This window comes from Lontra canadensis, unplaced genomic scaffold (assembly GCF_010015895.1).
Source record: "Lontra canadensis isolate GAN:19392208 unplaced genomic scaffold, GSC_riverotter_1.0 scaffold58, whole genome shotgun sequence".
Classification (NCBI taxonomy): domain Eukaryota; kingdom Metazoa; phylum Chordata; class Mammalia; order Carnivora; family Mustelidae; genus Lontra; species Lontra canadensis.
This window is the reverse complement of record NW_022631052.1, coordinates 2,534,652-2,562,062: the sequence shown is the minus strand read 5'-3', so window position 1 is coordinate 2,562,062 and position 27,411 is coordinate 2,534,652. Positions and strand designations below refer to the sequence as shown.

Sequence of the window (27,411 nt, the reverse complement as noted above, 5' to 3'; positions counted from 1 at the left end):
TCTCCTTTCTGCCTCTACAGACTTGACCATGCTGGGTATCTCACAGGAACAGAAGAATACAGCACAGCTGACCTTTGAACAACATGGGTTTGAACTGTGTGGACCCTCTTACGTATGGATAGTTTTTTTCAATAAATACTATACAGTATTGTCAATGTTTTTCTCTTATGATTTTCGCCATAACATTTTCTTTTCTCTTAGTTTGTTGTAAGAATATAGTATATAGGGGCGCCTGGGTGGCTCCGTCGTTGAGTGTCTGCCTTCGGCTCAGGTCATGATCCCAGAGTCCTGGGATCGAGCCCCACGTCGGGCTCCCTGCTCAGCAGAGAGGCTGCTTCTCCCTCTCCCTCGGCCTGCCGCTCCCTCTGCTTGTGCTCTCTCTCTCTCTCTGTCAAATAAATAAATAAAATCTTGGGGAAAAAAAGAATATAGTGTATAATACATACAACATAAAAATATGTGTTCGTTGACTTTCTGTATTACCAGTAGGGCTTCTAGTCAACAAGAGGCTATCAGTAGTTAAGTTTGAGGGGAATTGAAGTCACAAGTGGATTTTCAACTGCATGGGGGGCGATCGGTTTTCCTAACCCCTGCATTGTTCAAGGATCAGCTATATATATATATGTCTTCTGGTGTCCGATTTACTTGACTTAGCCTAATGTTTTCTTGGGTCTTCCACACTGTGGCACTCTCCTGCTCGTGGCTCACTACCATTTCTCTGCGTGTCTATACCTCCTTCGGTTTATCCATTCCTCCCTTAATGAACATTTGGCCTGTTTTCACCTTTTGGCTATTCTGAATAATGCCGCTACAAACAATTGTGTACAGGTATCTGTCCAAGCCCTTGCTTTCAATCCTTTTGGGTATATACCCAGAAGTAAAGTTGCTGGTTCATAGAATGGTAATTCTGTGTTTAAAATTTTTTTTTTTTTTTGAGGAAGCTCCTTATTTCTATTAGCAAGCAAAATTGTTCTGCATGTTGAATACTTATAAGTCAGGTGCTCGGATTATTTTTTTTCCTCACTTAATCCTCCCAGCAATTGCAATGGGCATCATCATCTCCTTTAACAGATGAGAAAACGGACCTCAGGACCTACTTGAAACTGGGTAGGTGATGGGTCCAACACAAAGCTTTAGCAAGGGCAAAATGCTGGGATTTGAACTCAGATCTTGAAGACTCCGAACCCAACATTTCCCACCAGGCTGTGCTGTTCACTCTAGAAAGGAAGAAGAACACCCAGCTTTCTCTTTAAGGTACACACGCATACGGCCTTGGGGGTCAAGGGAAGGGATGGTGTAAATCCGGAAACTCAGCGCTACTCCCACACAGCCGTGTCATTTCAGGGAAGTCCTTGTCATTACTGCATCTCCATCTCTTCATATGTGAAGGGAGATAACTCTCCCAGGATTACACCCAAAGGAGCTGAAAGCAGATGGGACGCCTGGGTGGCTCAGTCAGTGAAGCGTCTGCCTTCGGCTCAGGTCATGATCCCAGGGTCCTGGGATCGAGTCCCGCACTGAGCACCTTGCCCAGTGGGGAGCCTGCCACTCCTCCTGCTTGTGCTCTCTCTGGCAAATAAAATCTTAAAAAAAAGAACTGAAAGCAGGGAGTCAGATACACGTACTCTCATGCTCATAACAGCATTATTCCCAAAGCCAGGAAATAGAACCAGTGCAAACAGCCATCAGCAACAGATGAGCGGCTAGACAAAACGGGGTCTGTCGGCGCAACGGAATAGTATTCGGTCATAAAAAGGTATGGGGTAACAATACACGCTAAAACACAGGCGAACCCAGAACAAAGCATGCTGCGTGAAATAAGCCAGACAAAAGGGCAAATACTGTATGATTCCCCTAATACAACATGCCAAGGATGTGCAAGTTCGTAGAGACAGAAAGCAGAGGTTACCGGATGCTGGGAGAGGGGAAGGAAAGGTGCTATCTCACACGGGCACAGAGTTTCGGCCGGAGATGACAAAAACGCTTTGGACATGGCTAGTGGTGATGATTATACCACATTGCCAATAGACCTCCCATCCCCGAATCATACCCTTACGTGTATGGTATAGGGTATGATATGGGGCGCCTGGGTGGCTCAGTGGGTTAAAGCCTCTGCCCTCGGCTCAGGTCATGATCTCAGGGTCCTGGGATCAAGCCCTGCATCGGGCTCTCTGCTCAGCAGGGAGCCTGCTTCCCTTCCTCTCTCTCTACCTGCCTCTCTGCCTACTTGTGATCTCTGTCTGTCAAATAAATAAATAAAATCTTAAAAAAAAAGAAGACGAAGATGACAAACACTGTGTGTTTTACCACCATAAGACTTGTTGTGGAATTAATAACACTGTGTCGTTCAGAGGATTGAATTGGTGTTTCTCAAACATTAGGATGCACACAGATCTCCCGGTTGTGTTAAAAATGCAATTCTTTAAGAAAAAAAAAAAAAAGTGCAATTCAATGCGTCTGAGCCAGGGTCTGAGGCTCAAAAAGTGCAATTCAATGCATCTGAGCCAGGGTCTGAGGCTCAGCGTTTCTCACTGGTTCCCAGGTGACACCGATGCCACCCGCCCACGGACGATGCCTTGGGCAGGCATGCACGGGCTGCTCCCGAGAGCGCCCAGGATGTAGCTGGAGCCAGGCAAGAACGAGCGAAGGTTCCAAGATTACCATGGAAGTCAGTACAGACTTTTCAAACAACTTTGTCTTCCACTGGTAAAATGCTCATTTCAAGAAGAAAGGAGCACATTTTGATCTGCCTCTGAAATTTCATAACCCCCGAGCACATTCTTTTTACAGAAGCTACAAGAGCCTTGCAGAACAGAGACTTCGGTGGCTGTGTCTCCCACAGTCATCTAAAAACATTTCTCTCTAAGCAGCATATGGATAAAAACACCAAGCCTGAAAAACATTTCCATTTTAAATGATCTCCAGCAAAAGAGAAGCAGGCATAACACAGTGTGAACCCCGGGCTAGCCCTGTCTACCCCCTGTCCTTGGACAGCCCACACACACAGTTCTGAAGACCCCGGAGTTCAATTTTCAGACTCCGGTCCCCAGCATCTGTTTAGGGCCTGCAAGTGAGAAATACATGGACATAGAGACCGGGGCTGCAGACATGGACTCAAAAGGGGACCACATGTCCATGGCTTAGATCTAAGGCACGCTCGTAGGTCCATCCGTGTCTGCTTGGACTCGGGGCAGAATGTAGAGTCAAGACTGTCAAAATCATCTCCATTGAATCTAGAAACAACAGTCCTCCCCTTCCTCCCTTCTCCCCACCCCAACTCAAAGCTGAAAGTCTCCTCTATGTGTCAAGTTCAACCCTGCATCCTGTCATTCTACTTCAGGGGTTTGACTCGCTAAGCGCGACCCCAAACCAGAGGAGCAATTCAGCTAGAAAACTTTCAAATGGAGCTGAGAAGTTAATATGGAAAAGCAAACACAGGTTATTGTAGACCAGCCAGATGAATCTCTGTAGATTTACTCTACCTGCGGCGTCGAACACTTACAAGCACTTGTCACAGGCCAGACACTAAGCTAAGTGCTCTGCGCATTTTAGCTGACCCTCATAACCACATCATGAGGTGGGCACAGCATTTTCCTAGGTGGATGGATGGGGAAACTGAGATGCTGAGAAGGTGAAGCCCAAAGTTAGGGCTCAAAACGGGAAGAGCCGACTCTGTTACCCAAAACTGAAGCCTATCTCAAAATGAACATTCTTAAATGTGGTATAATAGGATTGACATATACATGCAGTCAAATTCGAGAATTCCAGCTTAGCATAAACCCGTAGTCAAGAGGCTTCTGGGTGGCTCAGTCAGTTGAGAGACCAACTCTTGGTTTTGGCTCAGGTCGGGATGTCAGGGTTGTGAGATCGAACACGGTGTTGGGCTCCACACTCAACGGGGAATCTGCTTGAGATGACAGAGTGGTTCTTCAGTGACCATTGGGCCACCACAAGGATAGACAGCTGGAGTGAAAGCAATCCAGCAAGTAAGTAGAGCTCTGGAACAGAGAGAAAGGGCCCTGCCTCCATTCCTTAAGTCCCTGGGTCCAGCCATGCTAAAGCTCTTTGCTACCCATATACTTCCCAGTTGGATATAAGCAGAATGCCTATTTAGTGCATAGGTAATTTCACATATGTTGCTGTCACTTCTGACCAAAAGAGTTCAGGTTAACACAACCAGTAAATACCACCATTTTCCACATCAATCAACAGGCAAGGTAAATAACATATCTATCTGGAAATCCTTACAACATAGGGACTAGAGTCAGCGTATTGTAATGGCGTTGTCTGGCTGACAGATGGTGGCGGCACTCGTGGTGAACAAGGCATAACATACAGAATTGTCGAATCACCCTGTTGTATGCCTGAAACTAATGTAATATTGTGCATCGACTATACTAAAAAAAAAAAATTAATCTGGAAATCCTGTTTGCTGTAATTTCTAAATATATCCAAAATCCAACCATGGCTCACCAGTCTGGCGTAAGCCACCTTCGTCTCTCACTTAAATAGTCTCCTGACTCTTCTGTCTGCTTCTACCCTACAGTCTATTCTCAACCACCAGCTAGAAGGATAATATTAAAACTCATGTCAGATCATGTCATTCCTCTCCTCAAAGACCTCCAATATACCTCATTTCACTATAAAACTCTTTATACGATAAACTATAAAACTCTTTATACTAGTCTTACTTTGCTGCTCTGTCATGATCCTCAACGCTCTACTTCAATCATACAAGTTTCCTGGCTATTCCTCCAAGGCCTCAGGACCTTTGCATGAGCTGTTGACTCACCCTGAATGTTCTTCTGCCTGCCCTGGATATCTTCACTTGCTCACTTCCTTTAAATCTTTGCTCAAATGTCACCTTTTGCCTGAAGCCTGTTCTACTTTCTTTCTTTTTTTTTTTTTTTTTGCTATAATACTTATTGCTTTTGATTAATTTTCCTTATTCTGATTTATTAGTTTTCCTTATTCTTATGCTTATTTATTGTCTATCTCCCAACTAGGCACAACAGCAGACTCTTTGCTTGTTTTCCTCAAAAGATGTACCCCCCCCACACACACACACAACCTAGAAGACTGCATGACACATAGTAGGCCCTCAATGCCGGGAAATCGTGACCCAGGAAGAAGGAAACAGGCCCGGCAAAGAGAAGAGCACTGTCAGGGAGATGAGACAAAAGCTGGACCACAGGGCAGGGAGTGTTCAGGGAAACTTGTTCCATGGGACCCTGGTTTCCAGGTGGCATCTGGGCTCAGCACCCCCTCTGCCAGCCTGGTCTTACCTTTGTAAAGAGCCCCCCGTTCCCATCTTGGCAGACAAGTAAGGGCAACTGGCTGTGAGGAAATGTGATTACACACATATGACTGAACAGTAAGCGGGAGAGCCCTCCTCTTAATCTGAGTTAATTTAAGACTGCTCTCATTATTGTTAATCTGATCAAACAATGACCAGCTTCTCAGACCTGTAGCACGCTCCTAATGAATTTTTCATAACTCTGTAGAGACATTTTCTGCTCTGCTGTTAATAATAAACCACAAAGCATGGGATTTTAAATGTATTTCCATTTCACCACCTCCTTCATCCTAGCTTTATCCTTCCTCCCCTCCCCCACCTTCTCGTGAGGTCTTGCCCATATATTATTATTATGGGATGGTCTGTGTTTGTTGTGGTGATTAGGACCGGCCTCCACCTTGGGGGAACCAATAAATTCATGTTATGCTTTCAAATCGTATTTCAGAAATGGAGATCATAGATTAGACTTTTATTCAATTTGGCAAATGAGACCGCCTCATTTTTCTATAATGAGGAGGAGATGAGGCAGGAAAAGGATGCAAAGGAACCCAGTTTAGAGAAAGGAAAAAGAGCTGCCCCATTCCCTCACCTTCAAACAGACCTGAAATACCCTAAACCCCAGCCACATTGGACTTCCCTGGTCCCTCAAATACCCCATGATGGTTCTACCTCTGGACATTTGCACGCACCGTCCTTCTGCCTGGAACAGCCTTTCCTCATCTCTGGTTAATCCCATCATCCTTCAAGTCTTAGCCTAGATATCGCATCACTAGAACCATGAACAAATACTGTGTCCCAGGACCTAGCACTGTACCTAGTACTCAGCACCCAGCACAGTACCTGATGTGCAATATACATATTTGTACATCATAAGCCCCATGGGCGGCAAGACGCTTCTGTATGTCTAATGCATTTAACAGGAAGCGGGAGGGACAGAGGAAGGGTGGACACATGCTGAAGCTAGCCAGCCAGCTGCCCTTACAGAGCAGACACTGGAAATGACTGACGACATAGCCCAACACCAAAGCTAGGACTTCTCTCTGAGCTTCCTCGCAGACGCCGTGCCCAGAACACGGTCGTGATTGGCTTCAGCGGCAACGCCTCTTACGCATTGAGAGCACACTTGAATACTTTCATGTTTTAAATAGACAAAAGTCATTGGAAAATCCAACATCCAGTACGAAGGCCTTTCCATTCAGGGTAAAGAAAAAATAAAGAGACTTGTTCACTTGCAAAAAAATAAAAAATAAAAAAAACCCTCTAAAGCTGGTTTTCGAGAATGTCTTCAGTAATGCCAGCAGAACTGGAGAAAGGCTAAGGCCGTCCGCTGTGGCTATTTCAAAAAGCACAGTTGTCTTTTGTGCATGGGTATTTTGATTTGAATTTTAGGGAAATATCTGATTAAGAAATTGTTGGTACAATAGGAGTCGTCTGGTTATGCTGAAAACAGGGTACTCAGTATTTATTAGAAATACACATTGAGGGGCACCTGGGTGGCTCAGCGGGTTAGGCCTCTGCCTTCAGCTCAGGTCATGATCCCGGGGTCCTGGGATCGAGCCCCACATCAGGCTCTCTGCTCAGCGGGGAGCCTGCTTCCCCCACTTCTCTCTCTGCCTGCCTCTGTCTACTTGTGATCTCTGTCTGTCAAATAAATAAATAAAATCTTTAAAAAAAAGAAAAAAGAAAAGAAATACACATTGAAATTTTTTGAGGATGCAATGTTATGATGGTTTAGGAATTGCTTCAAAATAATCTATGGATGACGGTGGGAGGAGTTATTGGCAATAATTCGATATTGTTGAATTTGTGTGACAGATACCTAAAGGGTCCGTTATACTCCTCTTTCTATTTTTGTACAGGTGTGAAGTGTGTGTGTGTGTGTGTGTGTGTGTGTGTGTGAGACCAGGCACAACTCTGACTTCACTGTAGACTGAAAATAAGCAAAGATCATAAAATCGAGAGGTCATTGTCATCCTAACTTCTCCAGACTCGGAAGTATGACCTTAATTTTTTGGAACCCATAGGTGGGCAGGATTGGGAGAAAAACACCTGAAAAACAATTAGCAAACCACTGGTGTTCACAAATTATTTCAGAGATGTTGATTAGCTGTATCTTCCTTTTCCTCACTCAGTCTTAACCATAGACACACACATGTGAATTAAAGGGGTGGGGGGATGGTAAAGTTCTTGATCGGGTAACATTCAGACGACGTCTGCTTTTATTTATAGTTTTGATTTTGGGGGTTCCTTTGGAAAATGGAAACACCCCACAATATCAGGCCCAAGTCCTATCGACTGGCAAGGTTGATATCTGTCGATGGGACACAGGCTCTCCATTTAACCATGCCCCTGACGTCACCTCCCAAGTACCCTACCCCCGGCCTATTTTCCGTCCCTTTTCTGTTTCATCCCAGAAATCAACCGACTGGGTGATTCCTGGAGCTCAGAAGCCTCCTTTATTGTAACACGTGCCTCCCCTTCTGATGTCATTTCAGAAAAGATTTCATCTCACATCAGGCTTCCCTATCAAGCACCTGATTCTGATTCTGCATCTCCTTCAGCAGAAAGCATGCGTTTGCAGACACCAGCCTTGCCTCAAGCTTCTCAGCTCATTACAAGTTGATTCACAGATGTCGTAAAGCGACTTTATGTATTTTTTATTAAGTCACAAATTTATTGGAAACATTTCCCTCCTCCAGTTGTCATTCCTGAAGACACAAAGCGACAGACTCTTGGAAACTCTAAGGGGGCTATAATCGGGGATCTTTCTAAAGAACCATTGGGCTAGAAAGGTAGAAAAGCCTTATGAGCATATAGGAATTCTCCTTCTCGGTATATTTCCTAAAGAACCAAATAGAAGCGCTTTACAAAAGATTTCATTGAAGCATTTTACAAAAGATTTCATTTGGAAAGTAGTCATTAAGGCTGTGTTTATGAGAATAAGAAAAAAACCAAATAACTCACAAAAGGGGGGCAGTCGACTCAGTTATGCTCTCTTTTTTGTGCCGAAATGTTACTAGTCATTTGAAATGCTTTCGACAGGGAGAAACTTTCACACCTTAAATCGACTTTGAAGATGAAAAGAGGCGACTACAAAATACATAAAATACAGCTATTCTTTAAAGTCACATAAAAACCCAAGTTTGTATGAGGGGAAGCCTATAAGACTGTGTAACAAGGTGCTAATAGTGTTCATCTGTGGGTGGCAGGAGTAGAAGCATGTGCATTTTTCTTTTTAATTCAGCACGTATTCCATTTTTCCTACAATGAATATGATTTGCTTTGATGTCTATAAATGTGTTTAAAATGACATTTGTATTTAATGACTTCTGTTTCTGAGGCCTGCGTGAACATCTCATAAGCCAGCATAGATAACCTAATAAGCACCCACAAGAGCTCCAGGAAATCATCCTAAGACCGTAACGGACAACCACAGAGTGTATGCGAGGAACTTTGGACTCCAGAGTTCCTTACTGTGTTCCAGCCTGAACCCAGGATCGTTTCCTTAGTTTCCAGCCTAGGAAAGTCAGTTGACTCCCAAAGTGCCCCGACTGCCTTCGCCAAACGGATGTCCACAGCAGCACTATTCACAATAGCCCCAAGGCGGACACAACCTCGTATGGAAAAACCCATGCGAGGGAATTCGATTCGGCCATAAAAAGGGATGAAGTAGTGATACATGCTGCAAAGGGATGAACTTTGAAAATATTATGTTGAGTGAAAAAAGCCAGACAAGGGCGCCTGGGTGGCTCTATGGGTTAAGCCTCTGCCTTCAGCTCAAGTCATGATCTCAGGGTCCTGGGATCTAGCCCTGCATCGGGCTCTCAGCTCAACGGGGAGCCTGTTTCCCCCTCTCTCTCTTTGCCTGCCTCTCTGTCTACTTGTGATCTCTCTCTGTCAAATAAATAAATAAAATCTTTAAAAATAAATAAATAAATAAATAAATAAATAAAATCTTAAAAAAAAAAAAAAAAGCCAGACAAGGAAGGTCACATACTGCATCATTTCATCTACATGAAGTTCCCAGGATAGAAGAAAAACAGAAAAACACAGCCACAGAAAATTGATTCATGGTTGCCAGGAGATGGAGGGCAGGGAAATTAGAACCAACTGCTAACAAGTAGGTATGAGCACACCTCATTTTAGTGGGCCTCCCAGATGTTTTTTTTGTCTTTTTGTTTGTTTGTTTGTTTGTTTTTTCAAATTAACAGTTTGTAGCAACCCCATGTAGAGCAAGACTACTTTTTGCCACCGGCATTCACTCACTTGGTGTCTCTGTGTCACATTTTTTCAAACATTTTCATTATCAGTATATTTGTTCTGGTGATCTGTGATCTTTGAGGTTACTACTGGAGTTGTTCTGGTGTGCCACAAAGCGCACCCATATAGGATGGCAAACTTAATTGCTAATTGTGTGTGTGCTCACTGTTCCACCAACAACGGTTACCCCATCTCTCGCCCTCTCCTCAGACCTCCCCATTCCCTGAGACACAGCAATGTTGACATCAGGCCAGTTAATAACCCTACAGTGGCCTCTAAGTGCTCAAGTGAAAGGAAGAGTTGCACGTCTCATCACTTTAAATCCAAAGCTGGAAATGATTAAGCTTCGTGAGGAAGGCATATCAAAAGTCAAAAGAGGCCAAAAGCTTGGCCTCTTGCGCCAACCGTTAGCCAAGTGGCGGAGGCAAAGGAAGAGATTTTGAAGGAAATGACAAGCGCTACTCCGGGAAACACACGAATGATAAAGAAGGAAAACCGCCTTCTTGCTGATCTGGAGAAAGCGTGTGTGGTCTGGATGGAAGATCAAACCCGGCACAACACCCCCTGAAGCCAAAGCCGAGCCCAGAGCAAGACCCTTGACTCCCTTCCACTCTCTGAAGCTGAGAGAGGTGAGGGGCTGCAGCAGGAACATCTGAAGGTAGCCGAGGTGGTTCACGAGGTTTAAGGAAAGACGCCATCTCCATAACACAGAAGCACGAGGGGCAGCAGCAGGTGTAGAAGCTGCAGCGAGTTCTCCAGAAGCTCCAGCTGAGATCGTCCATGAAGGCGGCTACACTCAACATGATTTTCAGTGTCGACGTAAGAGCCTCCTATCCGAGGAAGACACCGTGGAGGACTTTGGTAGCTAGCGAGGAGAAGTCAGTGCCTGGCTTCCAAGCTGCGAAACACGGGCTGACTCTCCTGTGAGAGGCTAATGTAGCCGGGGCCTCGGAGCGGAAGCCACTGCCCGTTCTGCAAACCCCCGGGCCCTGAAGCACGATGCCGCATCTACTCCACCCGCGCTCTGTAAATGGAACAGCAGAGCCTGGACGGCAGCACCTCTGTTCACAGCGAGACTGCCTGAATATTTCAAGCTGGCTGTTGAGACCTGCTGCTCAGAAAAAGAGAGATGCCTTCCAGAGTATCACTGCTCCCTGCCGGTGCACCCGGCCGTCCGAGAGCCCTGATGGCGTGGAGATGTACGGGATTGATGTTGTTTTCATGTCTGCTAACACTACATCCATTCTGCAGCCCGTGGACCAAGGAGTCCTTTCGACTTTCAAGTCTTATCATTTAAGAAAGATATTTTGTTGGGCACCTGGGTGGCTCAGTTGGTTGAGCACCTAGAGTCTTGACCTTGGCTCAGGTCTTGATCTCAGGGTCATGAGTTCAAGCCCCATGCTGTGTTCCACGCTGGACAAGGAGCATCTTAGAAAGAAAGAAAGAAAGAAAGAAAGAAAGGAAGGAAGGAAGGAAGGAAGGAAGGAAGAAAGAAAGAAAGAAAGAAAGAAAGAAAATACATTTTCTAAGGCTATCGCTGTCATAGACAGTGATTCCTCTGATAGATCTAGAAAAAATAAATCAAAAACCTTCTGGAAGGAATTCACCATTCTAGATGCCATTAAGAACATTTGTGATTTGTGGGAAAGGGTCAAAATATCAACATAAATGGGAGTTTGGAAAAAGCTGATTCCAACCTTCGTGGAGGACTTGGAGGGGTTCAGTGGAGGAAGTAGCTGCATATGGGGTGGGACCAGCAAGAGAATGAGAATTAGACGTGGAGCCTGAAGATGGGACTGGATCGCCAGAAACTCGTGATACAACTTAAAGAGATGAGCAGTTGCTTCTCATGGATGAGCAAAGAAAATGGCTTCTTGAGATGGAATTTGCTCCTGGTGAGGCAGCTGGGAAGACTGTTCATACAACAAAGCATTCAGAATGTTCCACACACTCGGTTCATAAAGCAGCAGCAGGGCTTGAGAGGACAGACTCCAATCTTTTTTTTTTATAAACTTTTTTTTTTTAAAGATTTTATTTATTTATTTGACAGAGAGATCACAAGCAGGCAGAGAGGCAGGCAGAGAGACAGGAGGAAGCAGGCTCCCTGCTGAGCAGAGAGCCCGATGCGGGGCTCGATCCCAGGACTCGGAGATCATGACCTGAGCCGAAGGCAGCGGCTTAACCCACTGAGCCACCCAGGCACCCCAACAGACTCCAATCTTGAAAGAAGTTCTGCTGTGGGTAAAACGCTATCAAACACCATCGCTCGCTACCAAAGAATCATTCATGAAAGGATGAGTCTATCAATGCAGCAAACTTCCTCACTGCCCCAGTCTCCCCAACCCTCAGCAACCACCAGCCTGACCAGTCAGCAGCCATCAACATGGAGGCAAGACTGTCCAACAGCAAAAAGATGATGACTTGCTGAAAGCTCAAATGATGGTTAGCATAGTCTGGCAATAAAGGGGTTTTTTTATTTTTTAAGAGTGTTTTTTTTAAGATTTTATTTATTTTTTTGACAGGGAGATAGAACCCAAGTATGCAGAGAGGCAAGCAGAGGGAGAGGGAGAAGCAGCCTCTCCACGGAACAGGGAGCTCCATGCAGGGCTCGATCCTAGGACCCTAGGATCATGACCTGAGCCAAAGGCAGACACTTAACCAATTGAGCTACCCAGGCGCCCCAATAAAGGATTTTTAAAATTAAGATATGCACATTTCTCTTCTAGATATAATGCTACAGCACCCTTAACAGACCACAGTGTAGTGTGATCATAACTTTTAGGTGTGCTGGGAAACCCAAAAAAATCATTCAACCCACTTTATTGTGATGTTTACTTCATTTCCGTGGTCTGGAACTGAACTCGCAGTATCTCTGAGGAGCGCCTGTACAAGGTATTTATGTGTGCATGTTTGTGACGATGCGAATGTTCTAGAATTAGATAAGGGCAATGGCTGTACAACATTAAGCATATACCAAAAACCACCTCATTGTATACCGTAAAGTTGATAATGTGGTAAATTTTATGTTATGTGAATATTACCTAAATTAAAAAAGAAAAAAATACTAAAAAGTAAAAGCTGGCGTGGCTATATTAATATCAGAGAAATTGTTTTCACTGACAGGAAGAGTACCAGGCATGAATAGTAACTATACATAATGAAAAAAAGTCAAGTCACTAAGAAAATAACCATCCCCGATGTGTATACGCTTAACAAAACACCTTAAAGTACATGAAGCAGGGACGCCTGGGTGGCTCAGCTGGTTAAGCAGCTACCTTCGGCTCAGGTCATGATCCCAGCGCCCTGGGATCGAGTCCCACATCGGGCTCCTTGCTCAGCAGGGAGCCTGCTTCTCCCTCTGCCTCTGCCTGCCACTCTGTCTGCCTGTGCTCTCTCTCTCTGTCAAATAAATAAATAAAATCTTTTTTAAAAAATAAATAAATAAAGTACATGAAGCAAAAACTGTCGGATCTGTAAGGAGAATTGGACAAATCCACAGTGAGGGTAGGCGCTAACAACACTCCTCTCTGTGTAATCAATAAAACAATTTGAGAGAAAGTCAGCAAGGATGTAGAGGGTCTCAACAAAACCACTGACCAATTGGATCTAATTGATGGCTGGAGAACTCTGGGCCTGTCAACAGCAGAACACACATTCCTCACAAGGACACATGTTATGTTCACCAAGCGGGAAGATATTCTGGGTCCTAAAATAAACCTTAAGCATTTTAAAATAATTGAAAGCATATAAAATGTGCTCATGGACCCTAAACGAATTAAACCAGAAAATAACCACAACACTTGGGAATTAAACAACGCTAGTCTGAAGGGTGTATGCATCAGGGGCGCCTTGGTGGCTCAGTGGGTTAAAGCCTCTGCCTTCAGCTCGGGTCATGATCCCAGGGTCCTGGGATCGAGCCCTGCATCAGGCTCTCTGCTCAGCGGGGAGCCTGCTTCCTCCTCTCTCTCTCTGCCTGCCTCTCTGCCTACTTGTGATCTCTCTCTGTCAAATAAATAAATAAAATCTTTAATTAATTAATTAAAGGATGTATACATCCCAGAGTAAGAAATCAAAGAAATGAAAATATAATATCAAAACTTGTGGGATGCTGTTAGTGTAGTCCTTCAAGGGGCATGTGTGGTAATGAACACGTAGCAAAGGAGAAAGGTCTCAAATTAACAATCTAAGCATCTAGCTCAAGAAAACAGGAAAAAGAAAAGAGCAAAAGAAACCCAGAGTAAGCAGAAGGGAATAATACTGAAAACAAAAACCAATCAAACTGAAAACAGAAAAACAGAGAAAAAGAAATGAAGCCCAAACCTGGTTTTCTGAAAAGACGAATAAAACTGATAAACCTCTAGCCAGACAGGCAAAGAATCAAAGAGAAAAAAACACGTATTACCAACATCAGGGATAAAGGATCCCGCAGACACCAAAAGGATAGTAAAGGAATACCATGAGCAAATCTAGACACATAAATTCAATTATTTAGATAAAATGTACCAATTCCTTAAAAACCACAAACTGGGTTGCCTACGTGGCTCAGTTGGTTAGGGAACTGCCTTCGGCTCAGGTCATGATCCTGGAGTCCCAGGATCGAGTCCCACATCGGGCTCCTGGCTCCATAGGGAGTCTGCTTCTCCCTCTGCCCTTCTCCCCTCTCAGGCTCTCTCTCACTCTCTCTCTCAAATAAATAAATAAAATCTAAATAATAATAATAAATAAAAACAACAAACTACCAAAATTCACCGAAGAATACATTTTTAAAATTGAATTTGTAGTTTAAAAAAAAACTTCCACGTGCAAAAAATAACAATAATAATCTTGAGGTCCAGATAGTTTTACTGCTGAATTCTACCACCATTCAACACATGATGAAATAACATCAGTTGTGCTTCCAATGCCTTCCAGAAAACAGAAGGGGAGGAGGGGGTGCTTCCCAACTCATTTTATGAGGCCATCAATACCCTGATACTGAAACTGAACAAAGATGGCGCAAGAAAGGAAACCACAGGCAATATCCTTCATGAACACAGACTCAAAATTCCTCAGCAAACTATTAATAGATTAAATCTAGCAACATATGAAAAGAATAATATTGCCTTTAGGGTTTATCACAAAGGACTGTTCCTCCAAGCCAGATAAAAGTAAAAATAAAAATGTGGCATCTAAACTTGCTCTGCCTCTTGCGGCGCCTAGGTGGCTCAGTTAGTTGAGTGTCCAACTCTTGGTTTCCGCTCAGGTCATGATCTCATGGTCGTAAGATCAAGTGCCACATTAGGCCCTGCACTGGGCATGGAGGAAGCTTGGGATTCTCTTTCTCTCCCTCTCCCTGGGTGCCTCTCCCCCCACCCTTTCTCTCTCTCATTCTCTGTGTCTCTTGAATAAACAAACAAATAAATAAATAAAATCTTTTAAAAAATAAAATAAAATAATCTTGCTCTGCCTCCCAGTAAAAACAAGGTCCCTGAATGTCCCACTTGATGGATGAGTTCTGTTCTATACCTATTTGCCTCATTGCTTGAGTCCAAGCTACCCTCTCCCTCTGCCCTCCCCCCCAAACACTTGCACCTGAGGACACACGCTGTCTCTCTAAAATAAATGAATTTTTTAAAAGATTATATTTATTTATTTGACAGAGAGAGATCACAAGTAGGCAGAGAGGCAGGCAGAGAGAGAGAGAGAAGGAACCAGGCTCCCTGCCAAGCAGAGAGCCTGATGAGGGACTCAATCCCAGGACCCTGAGATCATGACCTGAGCCGAAGGCAGAGGCTTAACCCACTGAGCCACCCGGGTGCCCCTAAAATAAGTAAATCTTTTTTAAAAAATTAAACATAGGCAGTGCCTCTCTGCCTGCCTCTCTGCCTACTTGTGATCTCTGTCTGTCAAATAAAGTCTTTGAAAAAAATTCAACATAGAATTACCATATGACCCAGGAAATCCATTCCTAGATATAGACCCAAAAAGAATTCAAAGCAGGGACTCAGATACTTGTACATCAATGCTCATAAGCATCATTGTTTGCCATAGTCAAAAGGTGGAAATGACTTAAGTGTCTATAAACAGATGACTGGATAAACAAAATGTGGTCTCTATGTACCATGGAATATTAGACAACCATAAAGAAGGAATGAAGCTCTGACACCAGCTACAACGTGGATGAGCCTTCCTCCAATAATCAAATTCATGCACACAGGAAATGGGGGTTACCATGCAGCTGGGGAGAGTTATTGTTTCATCGGTACAGAATTTCTATCTGGGATCATGAATAGGTTCTGCAGATAGATAGTGATGATAGTTGTACAAGATTGTGAATGTATTTCATGCCACCTGAGTTGCACACGTTAAAATGGTTACGATGGTAAATATTATGTGATACCTATTTTACAACCATAAAAAAAAAATTAAAGGCTGCCTTATGAGGTGGGGCTCGCCCCAAAGCACCATGCCAGAGCTAGACACTAGCCAAGAGGTAACCCTAGCCAACCTCTTAAGGGTCCTCCTACCTTGAAAAGATAAGATTTTCAAGCAATTGGATACCATGGTTCTCTCTATCACATAAGCTTAAGAGAAGTTCAGGAGGTACAAGGCCCAACCAACCCCAGAACTGTTAACCAACTTAGAGTTGCGATGAGCACATGGTTTAAAGACTAAAGCCTGTCAGGCACTGATGGGAAGTGAGTCATCTGTGGGCGAATTCAAAGACCCAGACCTAGTATCAGAATCTTGTTCACTTACGTCACCTGCAGCCCCACAGGTGTGCCATTATCCCATCGAAGGCTTCTCTGGGTTTCTTCTACTCACACCTTGCTCTCACGCACTGGGAGCTCAGTTAGAGTCACTGAATAAATGAATGATACACCCAGCCATGGCACCCCCACCCAAAGGCTGAGATGCCCTAACCTCCCCATGCCAACCTACTGGGGGAAATGCTGTAAGCATCTGCCATGGGCCATGAGCATCTGCTCAGCTCCTTAATCCACAATTCCGTGTAATCAGCATAACAATCCTACATAACATGATCCTAATTTTATAAGCAAGGAAACTGAAGCTGAGAAAGGAGAGCTCATTTGCCCAAGGTTACTTAGCTAAGTAACTTGAACTTAGACTGGAATCCAAGCAATCCTATTGGCAGATCCCAAGCTCACCTAATCACTAGGTTATACTGCTTTAAGCGTCCACGAAAATTTCTAGAGACTCAATTACGTTATTATTTCTGAGTCTTCATCTCAATTTTCCACTGGTCCCGGGAAACCGAGGGCACGCGTCTTACACAACCACTGCTTTAATCAACGACTGCCTAGTAACCCCCGGGGCGGGGGTGGCGTATTCTCAGTCTTTTTTTTTTTTTTTTAAGATTTTATTTATTTATTTGAAAGAGAGAGAGAGAGAGATCACAAGTAGGCAGAGAGGCAGGAAGAGAGAGAGGCGGGGGGAAGCAGGCTCCCCTGCTGAGCAGAGAGCCCCATGCGGGGCTCGATCCCAGGACCCTGAGATCATGACCTGAGCTGAAGGCAGAGACTTAACCCACAGAGCCACCCAGGCGTCCCATATTCTCCGTCTTTACCAAGAACAGAATTTCTATTCCAGCAAAACAGAGAAATCACCTCAATGGCCAAAAGCAGCAACTGTCCAGCTGAAATACACAGCGAGCCACCTCTGTAATTTAAAATTTTCTAGTAGGGCGCCTGGGTGGCTCAGTGGGTTAAGCCGCTGCCTTCGGCTGGGGTCATGATCTCAGGGCCCTGGGATCGAGTCCCGAGTCAGGCTCTCTGCTCAGCAGGGAGCCTGCTCCCTCCTCTCTCTCCGCCTGCCTCTCTGTCTACTTGTGATCTCTCTGTCAAATAAATAAATAAAATCTTAAAATAAAATAAAATAAAATAAAATTTTCTAGTAGCCTCGGGAAAGAAAGAGTAATAAGATACAGGTAAAATTAATTTGAACAGATTTCATTAACCCAATCTGTCTGAAATAACATCATGGCCGCATGCTGTCAATATAAAACATGATTAATGAGATATTTTCTATTCTCTTCTTCATACTAAGAGTTCAGACCCTGGTGTGGATTTGATACCAACAGCACATTTCAGTCAGAAGCCACCAGGTTTCAATTGCTCAGTAGCCAAGGTGGCAACTGGCTGGACATCCTTGAGTCTGTTTCCCTCTTTTTGTCATCCTTTCTTGTGTCTGTGGATGCCCTGCTTGGTCTCCATTGGTTCTGCATTTCTCCCCAATAGCTTTCATCTATAAAAGCCTACCCATGGGGGCGCCTGGGTGGCTCAATGGGTTAAAGCCTCTGCCTTTGGCTCGGGTCATGATCCCAGGGTCCTGGGATCGAGCCCTGCATCAGGGTCTCTGCTCGGTGGGGAGATGGTTCTCCCCCTCTCTCTGCTTGCCTCTCTGCCTACTTGTGATCTCTATCTGTCAAATAAATAAATAAAAATCGTAAAAAAAAAAAAAAAGCCTACCCATGAAATGAAAGTATCTGAGTGACAGAGTATGCCACCATGATGGTTCTCGCTAAACCAAGAGCCATTACCTCCAACTGCCTCACCATGATCACCTGTATGTCCCCTTTGCCTTCTATCTGCTCTCGTCTTCTTTTCTTCCCTTCCAGGCCATGCCCCCTTTGGGAAGCCCAAAGTAGAGCAGGAAACCTCTTTCTGGATCTGCAGCTGTCTTAGCCTCCAGTTTGGAACAAACCAGTGACTCTAAACCTCAGTAAATTCACTTGAAAAGCAGGAAGAACCATGGTTGCAGTCACTGGCCACTGAAGGGATGTTGCAAGGGTCATAGAAATCCTGCTGACAATAATTCTCTGCTTTGACTTTCTCCTCCCCATCCCTCGGCTTCTCCATCCTCCGTCCCAGCTGCCATGTGTCCCTTGTCTTCTTCAGCTCCTGAACACCTCCCCATTCCCCAGCTCCAGAGCGGCACTCTGGGGGAGAGGACAAACAGCCAGGTCCCAACAGTAGGATCCCAGTGGGTGGGAGCCCAGAAAATGACTGTCTGGGGGAGGAGAAAGACTCCCCAGTTTTCTGCCATTAGAAGAAGGGTAACGTGCTCTAGAACAGAATCCACTCCAAAAACCCAAAGGGGAGAGTGAACCCTTCAGAAACAACTTTCACCACTGACTCTGAGTTGTGAGACCACCCCCCAGCCATATCTTTATGAGAACAAGGCAGAAGGGCGAGGCTAGGTCTTCACAGGCTGGCCACTTGGTGCGGAAAACCAAGTCTTCCTCTTGTGTCCACAAGTCCCCAGATCCTTCCCAACTAGAAACAGAAAGATGAGATTCTAACCCAAGGCAACTTCCTCTTTAACCCTGAGCTCTCAGTCATCAAAACACAGGCAGGGGCACCTGGGTGGCTCAGTGGGTTGGAGCCTCTGTCTTTGGCTCAGGTCATGATCCCAGGGTCCTGGGATCGAGCCCCACGTCGGGCTCTCCGCTCAGCGGGGAGTCTCCTTTCCCCTCTCTTTCTGCCTGCCTCTCTGCCTACTTGTGATCTCTGTTTGTCAAGTAAATAAATAAAATCTTTAAAAAAATAGGCAACCAAAGAATAAAATAAAGCATAAAGCCAGGGGCACCCAGGTGTCTCAGTCAGTTAAGCATCCGGTTTCAGCTCAGGTCCTGATCTCTTGGGTTGTGGGACTGAGCCCCGCATCAGGCTCCACAGTCAGTGGGGAGTCTGCTGGAGAGTCTCTCTCCCTCTCCCTCTGCCCCTCTGCTCTCTCTCTATCTCCCTCCTCCTCTCTCTCTCAAATAGGAAGATTAAAAAAATTTTAGTAAATAAAAATAAGTGGATAAATTTTTAAGATTCTATTTATTTGACAGAGAATGAGATCACAAGTAGGCAGAGAGGCAGGCAGAGAGAGAGAGGGGGAAGCAGGCTCCCCGCTGAGCAGAAAGCCCCACACGGGGCTCGATCCCAGGACCCTGAGATCATGACCTGAGCCGAAGGCAGAGCCTTAACTCACTGAGCCACCCAGGTGCCCCAGATAAATATTTTTCAAAAAAGCATAAACTCATACTGAGGATAGGGGAAAACAGGCCCTTTTCACATGCCTGGTGAACAATAATTTGGCAAAACCTATCATAAGTCCTGAGACTTTGCATATCCTTGAATTCAGCAATTCCCCTGGAACTGAAGGACTGATACAAACCGCAAGGATGTCTACTACAGTATTATTTATAATAATGGGAAGTTATAACATACACATCTGACGGTAAGATTTGTTAAATCGTGCTACATCCATGAATTATCCCACAGCCACTAAAAATATTTAATAATATGAGAAGAAGTTCCTGACATATTAAGTGCATTGTGTAGCTCCAGCCTTCCTCAGAGCTATAGGTTCAAATACCTAGTTGTCTACCTGACACATGGAACATGTCCAGATAGGACTTGACTGTCAAGCCCAACCTATTCCACCTCTACTCCCCACATTTCAAATCGAGGCACCACCATTCACTCCGTTCTTAAGCCAAACGCAGAGGCATAATCTTCCATCCTTTATTTTCCCCATATCTGATTCACGGGCACCTCCACGCACCTGACCTTCTGGATCCAGCCACCTGCCCCATCCCCCCAACCAGCATAACCGTCCAAAGCACAGTCACTCCTGGCTTTGGTTTCCACACTAACCTCCCAAATTGTCTCCCTGCTCCCATTCTTACACCCTACAGTCTATTTTCCCTGCAGCATTCTGAAAGATCTTTTAAAAACATAACTCAGGGGCGCCTGGGTGGCTCAGCGGGTTAAAGCCTCTGCCTTCGGCTCGGGTCATGATCCCAGGGTCCTGGGATCGAGCCCCGCATCGGGCTCTCTGCTCAGCAGGGAGCCTGCTTCCCCCTCTCCTGCATCTCCGCCTGCATCTGCCTGCATCTCCGCCTAATTGTGATCTCTCTCTTTCTGTCAAATAAATAAATAAAATCTTAAAAAAAAACAAAACAAAACACCGTACATCAGTCACCTCCTTGTTCGCGCTTAGAACAAAATCCAAGTATCTTATCAAAGACGTTTATGATCAGGGCCCTGCTTCTGTCTCCCACGGTGCCCTCACCCCTTCCCTGCCCACCCACTCCACTCCAACCACAGTGGTCTCCTTGCTGTTCTATTAACATTCCAAGCACGTTCCCACCCAAGAAATTTGCATCCGCTGTTCCCTCTTCCTGGTGCATTTCCCAGATATGTCTCGGCTTGCTTCCTCCAGTCAGTAAAACCTCCTTGAGGGGGCCCTTTGCAGATGATGCCATGACCCTCCCTCTTTCCCATGCTATTTTGGTTTTATTTTGGGTTTGGGGGGGGAGGTTTTCCCATAGCAACGCTACCTTGTTACATTAGATTGTTCACTGGCCCCTCTGAACCACACCTCCTAAAATATATACCCTTAGATAGTAATTTCTACACTGACTCTGGGCTTACCCACTTAACCTGCTTTGGCAAATGGGACACCGGCCAAGGTCACGGAAGCAGAGGCCTGAGAGGGGCTGCACAACAGGGTGTATTGTCTTGGAACACTGCTGCTTCCACAAGGGAAGAAATCTGCTTGTCCTGCTGCAAAGACCATGGGGAGGGAAACGAAGGCACCCCGACCAACCACTGGCCGTCTGAGTAAGGCCGTCTTGGACCATCCAGCACAGCTGAGCCACCCAATGATGGCAACCACGTGAGTGACCCAGGCAAGATCAGCAGAACTAGGCCGTCCACCCTACAGATCAGAGATCAGCAAGCTACCTATCGCCCACGGGCCAAATCTGACCCACCACCTGTGCTTGTAAGTCCCCAAATCTCAGAATAGTTTTTACATTTTTAAGTTAAAAAAAAAAAAGTAGAAAATAATGTTTCTAGGACATGTGAAAATTATTTCAAGTTGGGATTTCAGGGTCCATACATGACACTGCACAGGGAAGAGTTCATTTGTGGATATAGTTCATCCATGGCTACTGCACGGGACAATAGCAAGGCTGAGTGGCTGTGATGGGCAGTGGGTGTGCATCACCCACAAAGCCTAAACTATTTACTCTCTGTCCCTTGACAAAAAAGGTTGTCAGTCCCTGCTTGCAGGCTGCCATCGGACTAACCTTTAAACAAATTTTTATCGTATTCACTCCGAAACCTTTGAAGATTTCTACCTCCTTCCTCAAAGGAGTGAAACTTTGTCAGTCTGACTCCCTTGTCCTTAGTCAGATCTCAGGAGTTTGTGATCTAAATTCATTTCCTTTGACACTCTATCAGGGACTCTCCATTCTGGACCAACTGGTCTCCCTACAGCCCCACGAAGGCATGAACTGGCATGAAACGCCTTCAGCTTGTTGTCTTGCTGCGCAGGCTCTCCCAACCTACTGTGATCTAAGCCTTCCCCCATTCTTCTCTCCGTTCAGGGTCCCCAGCTCCCCAACCAAGAAAGCTACACTAACTGCTCTGCCAAATGTTTCCCTGGGTGTATTCTATGGAACATCAAACCAAGGGATATCCTTGGAAAAAGGACCCAACCCTCTCTTGGAGTCACCATGCCCATAGTTAGTATAGTAAAGACTCTGAGAAGTCTGTTTCCCTTTGTTTAACGCAATCTTTCTCGGGCGTTAGCACCCAAGGAATTCATCTTGTCTTCAGAGTAGTGGTTGACCACCAGCATCTAGCACAGTGCCTAGATCACTAGTATGTGCTAGAAGAATGGAAAATGCTACCAGACCACAGAACTAAGGTTGCACACAGAACATACTTTGGAAATGCTGCTCAAACTCTTCCTTCTCTCCCTCTGATCTGAGCTGTTCCCTTCCATGTCATCTAGCCCACACCACATAATGCTAATCATATCATCATCATAACTATCATTTATTCAACCCCTGCGGGCTGTGCTAGAGATAGCACTAGACCCTTGAAAATGTCCTGTCTTTCAGTCCTCATAACCACTGAAGTAGGTAATGTTATTCTTTTTTTGCCATTTTGCCAAAAATTAAACCATGGGTCAGAAAATTTAAATCACTAGCCCAAGATAAAGTTAAGCAGAAAAGCTACAGTTTAAAACTGTATTGGTCTTACTCCAAAGCTCATGGCCTTTCTTCTCTGCCAGAATACCTCCTGATAACATGCCACGGCCAGTCCTGTTGGCTGTCCACCCAATATCCCTTCTTGCTTTCTTACAAGCAGAACCTTGACTGTGTATGGAGTGACAACAGGTCAACCGAGGCAATGGACCACAACCCATCTAAACCACTCACGATGCTGTTCCCGCTTCCCCATCTCCCAGCATTGCAGCTGGGACTACCTATCCGACCAAGTTTTGGCCAATAAGATATACTTAAACATCATCTGAGGGGCGCCTGGGTGGCTCAGTGGGTTAAGCCTCTGCCTTCGGCTCAGGTCACGATCTCAGGGTCCTGGGATTGAGCCCCGCATTGGGCTCTCTGCTCAGCGAGAAGCCTGCTTCCCCCTCCTCTCTGTCTACTTGTGATCTCTCGCTCTCTCTCTGTCAAATAAATAACTAAAATCTTTTAAAAAAACAAAATAAAACATCATCTGTGGGTTAGGTAGCAAGAGGTATTCTCGGGAAGCAAAAAAAAAGACATGAACCCTTTATCTCTGCACACTCCTCACCTGGCGCCTCCCATCCCTGCCTTGAACCAGGGTGTGATGGCTGAAGCTTGCAACCATTAGAAAAAGGCCACTGACAGCTCAAAGAGACGAAAGCCCCGGCGTTACTATCTTACTTGAGCCAACTCAAGCAGCCACATCCCTCCAGACTTGATGCTACACAAGGAAAATAAGCCACTGTTCCCTTGAACACATAGTTGAATTTTCCATTTCATGCAGTTTGAAAATATTCTTCACAGACCCACATGCTGCCCTCCCGTATCATTTGCTGTTTGGACTTGATCATTATTTCACACCTATACTGTGAGCCTTGTCTCCCTAATCATGCAGGATGCTTCTGGAAGGCTCAGTCTACGCTGTATATTTTTGTTATCATGGGGTCATAGGCATGCTACCAAATTTTGCTTATCATCACGGTTTTCCGGGACGTTCCATGTACTGCTTACTTCAGTGTTTGTGAGCAGGGAGTTCTCACCATCAAACTGCAGAAATATGTCCCAATCTGTGGGTATTCCTCAGAGTGTCAATGTGAAAACATGCATCAAAACACTTGGGACTGTTTCTTAAATGCAGATTCCTGGGCCTTCCCTCTCCCCCCGCCCCCGACCCCCAGTCCCACCTGAATTAGAACCTCTGGGGTTAGAGGCTGAGAAGGCACATTTTTAATAAGTTCCCTTGGGCAGTTTTGATATACAAAATGTGATATACATTTTGATATACAGAAACATTTGGTTGATAAAGAACCTTGGTCCAAAACCTAGGCGAGGTTTGGCAGGATTTGGCTGTACCCAGTCACCAGCGCTTCCTCAGTGGCCCCCCGCCTTGCCCCAGGGGCCCGAGAAGCATAGAGCTGGCATGACTGCTGGAGACCCTTCCCTGCACAATATGTGTGAAGCGGTTGTGGGTATGCTCTTTGGCATCCTGGGACGAGGACACTGACAATCAGACGCGCTCCAAGTAATTGCAACCTCTTGCAACTCCATCCCCCGGTTTTCAAAGAAAACCATGGTGCAGGAAAGAAGCCACAGAGGCCAGGGTCCACTGTGACCATCGCCATCGTTCCAGAAGCTATCAGAGGATGGGCCATGTTGAGAAGAGGTGAAAACTAAACCAGGGGAACTTACACAGGGATACATAAATGAGCACTTGGGACTCCTGACCCAAAGGACCAGAAGAGGACTCAGGTGGCCCTTTTGGATTACTTATTTATTTACTGCCTGCCATTCTGTGAGTTCACTACTCACACAGAGACAGAAGGCTGGGCCAGGGCATCCCACACTTTTTCTTCCAGCCACAAAGTCCTAGCCTAGACTATTCTCCCAAAACTCCGAGAAAGCAAGTACCTGGTCTCCCAACAGAGTCCCCACTCCTCTGATCCCTCTTGACACGTATTTTATTTCATTTCTGAGGATCATTTTCCCACATGACAGGTGCACACAGACATGTATTCTAGGGGACCAAACAGCCTATCACACACACACACACTCTCTCTCTCTCTCTCTCTCTCTCTCCTTTCAAATTGATGACCTTCCAAACAGCCAAAGTTAAAATCATGGAAGGGGGGGGGGGGCAATTTTAAAGTGAATCAGAGAGTGGAACTTATCCAGGCAGGAACGGGGGCACAGGGCTCAAAGATTCAGCAGGGACGGAAGAGTTCGGGCCTTGGAAACTCCTGGAGTGGAAACACAGGGAAACTCCCAGCACCACACATGCCCACTTCTCCAGAGGGAGAACCCCTTTCCTATGCTCCCAGCCTGCACAGCCACTACCCTCAGCAAATGCCAGCTAATGGGAGTTCCCAAATTTAATCAAGCCATGTGTACAGCTGTTTTGAGGGAGAAGTGAGTGGAACCCTTCAGATGTTTCCAACAACGTGGATGCCCAGTGATTACGTGCACACCAGACATTTTCTAAAGCTCCTGAAACCTTCCTCCTTTGACCAAACTGCCTTGGGAAGAAATAATTTCTGCCATCTTCTTTCTGAGTAACTTTGCATCCAACCCCATCCCCCCAAACTGCTTCGAACTCGCCCTCAAGTTCTGCTGGAGACAATGTTACAACTCGCCAGAGATGACTCCTCCTCCGACCCCTTTCCCCGCGGTCCCACCACGGATTCAAGAGTATTTTCCCACACCGCTTGCGTGTGCCGATCCAGGCACATTTTCTCTTATCTTTTTACACGTTTCAGGCCTGCAACAGCTCCCTGCATCAAACGGTTTGATTGGAAACTCAATGGGGATTTTTTTTTTCCTCTTTACCCCCTGACATGGATACCACTGAACTAAAACAAAAACAAAAGAACAAAAACAAAATCCAAGGGGCAAAAGCGGGCCAGGGAAGGAGGCTGAGCTCGGAAGAGGTCTATATTTATAGGCAGCCCCATTCTGCGAGCAAAAACCACCTTTGACCACCTGCAGAATGCGCAAGGTCACGTGGGTTCTCTGCAGCGCCTTAATGCCTTACCCAGCACACAAGCCCCCGTGGCATATAAACAAACCCACAAGCGGAAAAAAGAGAGAACTCACTCCTCGGAGGGGAAGCGAATGATAATAACAGCCGCAAGAATAATAATACATAAGGAATTACAATTACTACTACTACTACCACCACCCAGCCAAGCGTAGACGACAGCGGTACAGTAAAGGGACACCCAGGGCAGGCTTTGCAAAGAAGATAAATCACAGGAGACCCAATCGTGCCCACCTTGATACCCTCCCACACCCTCCCGCCCCCCAACAAACAGAATCAAAGGAAAGGGGGGTGGTGGGGAGCAAGGAGAGGGAAGGAAAGATTGCTTTCCCCCCCCCCCCCACAGGCAACACCTACCTCCAGGGTCCGGATCTCTTTTTGTGTGAGGTCGTTGGAGGTGGCACATTTGGTCCTAAGCCCTTCCAGGTTGGAGATGCTCAGGTCTATCATGTTTTGGACCAACTCGCACTGCTGTAAGGCTTTTTGCAAACTCAGAGGCTGCTGCTCCTCGCTTTTCGTCATGTTTTCCTCATCCATCGCTTGCTCGGCAAGCCCCCTTCCCCTCCTCCTCCTCCCAGAGAGAAAAAAGGGGGGGGGCGTAGAGGTAGTCTACCCCCTACGCTCTCCAACCACTGCGACTTCTCAACAATGTCTCATGAAGAAGAAACCCAACATCTCACACAGGGTTGAGGGGGTGGGGTGGGAGGAGGGGACAAGAGCCAAAATTTATTATTTTATTTTGGGGTATCAAGCAGACTCCATTCGAATGTCTCCTCTTTTTGAGTCTCTGGTCCCTGAAAAGGAGAGATGCTGTTTCTCCGAAGCAAACCAGGTGATGTGATGCTGTCTGTACACTTAGGGAGGAGGAGGAGGAGGAGGGGGAGGAGGAGGAGGAAAAAGAGGAGGAGGAGGGGGAGGGAGAGGAGAGGAGAGGAGGAGGCGAAGGAAAACAGCGCTCACTCTTTACACACCGGCTCCGTGAAGGACAAATGTATATATTTTTGGCTGGCTGGCTTTTATGTCAAAAAAAATCTGCTTTGCCCCCCTCCCAATTGCAGTGACAGGGCATTGTCCACCGTTTGGAGTGCTTTAGCGCGTCCTCAAGATGCTGTCTGCATTGCTCCCGCGGCTGCGGCGGCTACTGCGGCTGGCTGCTGTCTCCTCCTCGCGCTGCTGCTGCTGCTGCTGCTGTTGCTGCTGCTGCTGTTGATGCTGCTGCTGCTGCTGCTGCTGCCGCCGCCGGGCTCCGGGGTTGACGGCTGCTGCATTCGCTCCTGCCTCGCTCCACACCGACATCTTGCCTGTCAATCAAAGGGCGGGGGGAGCGAGCGCCGGCGAGGGATGGAGAGCGAGCGAGGGACCTGCGGGGAGCGGGTTGGTGGAGCGGCGCCGTGCGCGCAGCCGCCCCGGCCCGGCGCGCCAGGGACCCGCGGGAGGAGGCGGCCGCGGCGCGCGCAGGCTCGCGCACCTGCCCGCGGAGGGGCCGGCCGGAGGCGCGGGCCGGGCCGGGGCGAGGGGAGGGGAGGAGAAAGGGAAGGGGGGGAGAAGGGGAGCGGAGGGGGGCGGGATTCGCGGGGATGCGGAGCTCGCGTGGCGGAGTGCAATTACTACCGGGCGTGCGTGCGAGCCGGCGGGCGGGGGCGCGGGGGAGGCGCGCGCGGCGGGGGAACCGGCGGGGAGTGTGCCCCGGCGCGGGGGCTGGGCGCGGGGGCGGCGGTGGGGGGAGGGGGGTGGGGGGCCACTACTACGGCACGCTCTCGCGAGATGAGGCCGGAGTGCTGCTCAGCA

The 27,411-nt window shown here is 46.4% G+C and overlaps 1 protein-coding gene across 2 annotated transcripts in view; it reads right to left on the bottom strand.

Annotated features, from left to right (window-relative positions):
• KSR2 (kinase suppressor of ras 2) overlaps window positions 1–26,826 on the bottom strand; it is a 409,167-nt gene extending 382,341 nt beyond the window's left edge. For both annotated transcript variants that reach the window (XM_032876184.1, XM_032876185.1), the window contains exon 1: window positions 25,981–26,826. In XM_032876184.1, coding sequence (XP_032732075.1) covers window positions 25,981–26,160 — 180 coding nt within the window. In that variant the 5' untranslated portion in view covers window positions 26,161–26,826. The remainder of the gene's footprint in view (window positions 1–25,980) is intronic.
• Between the last annotated feature and the right edge of the window lie 585 nt (window positions 26,827–27,411).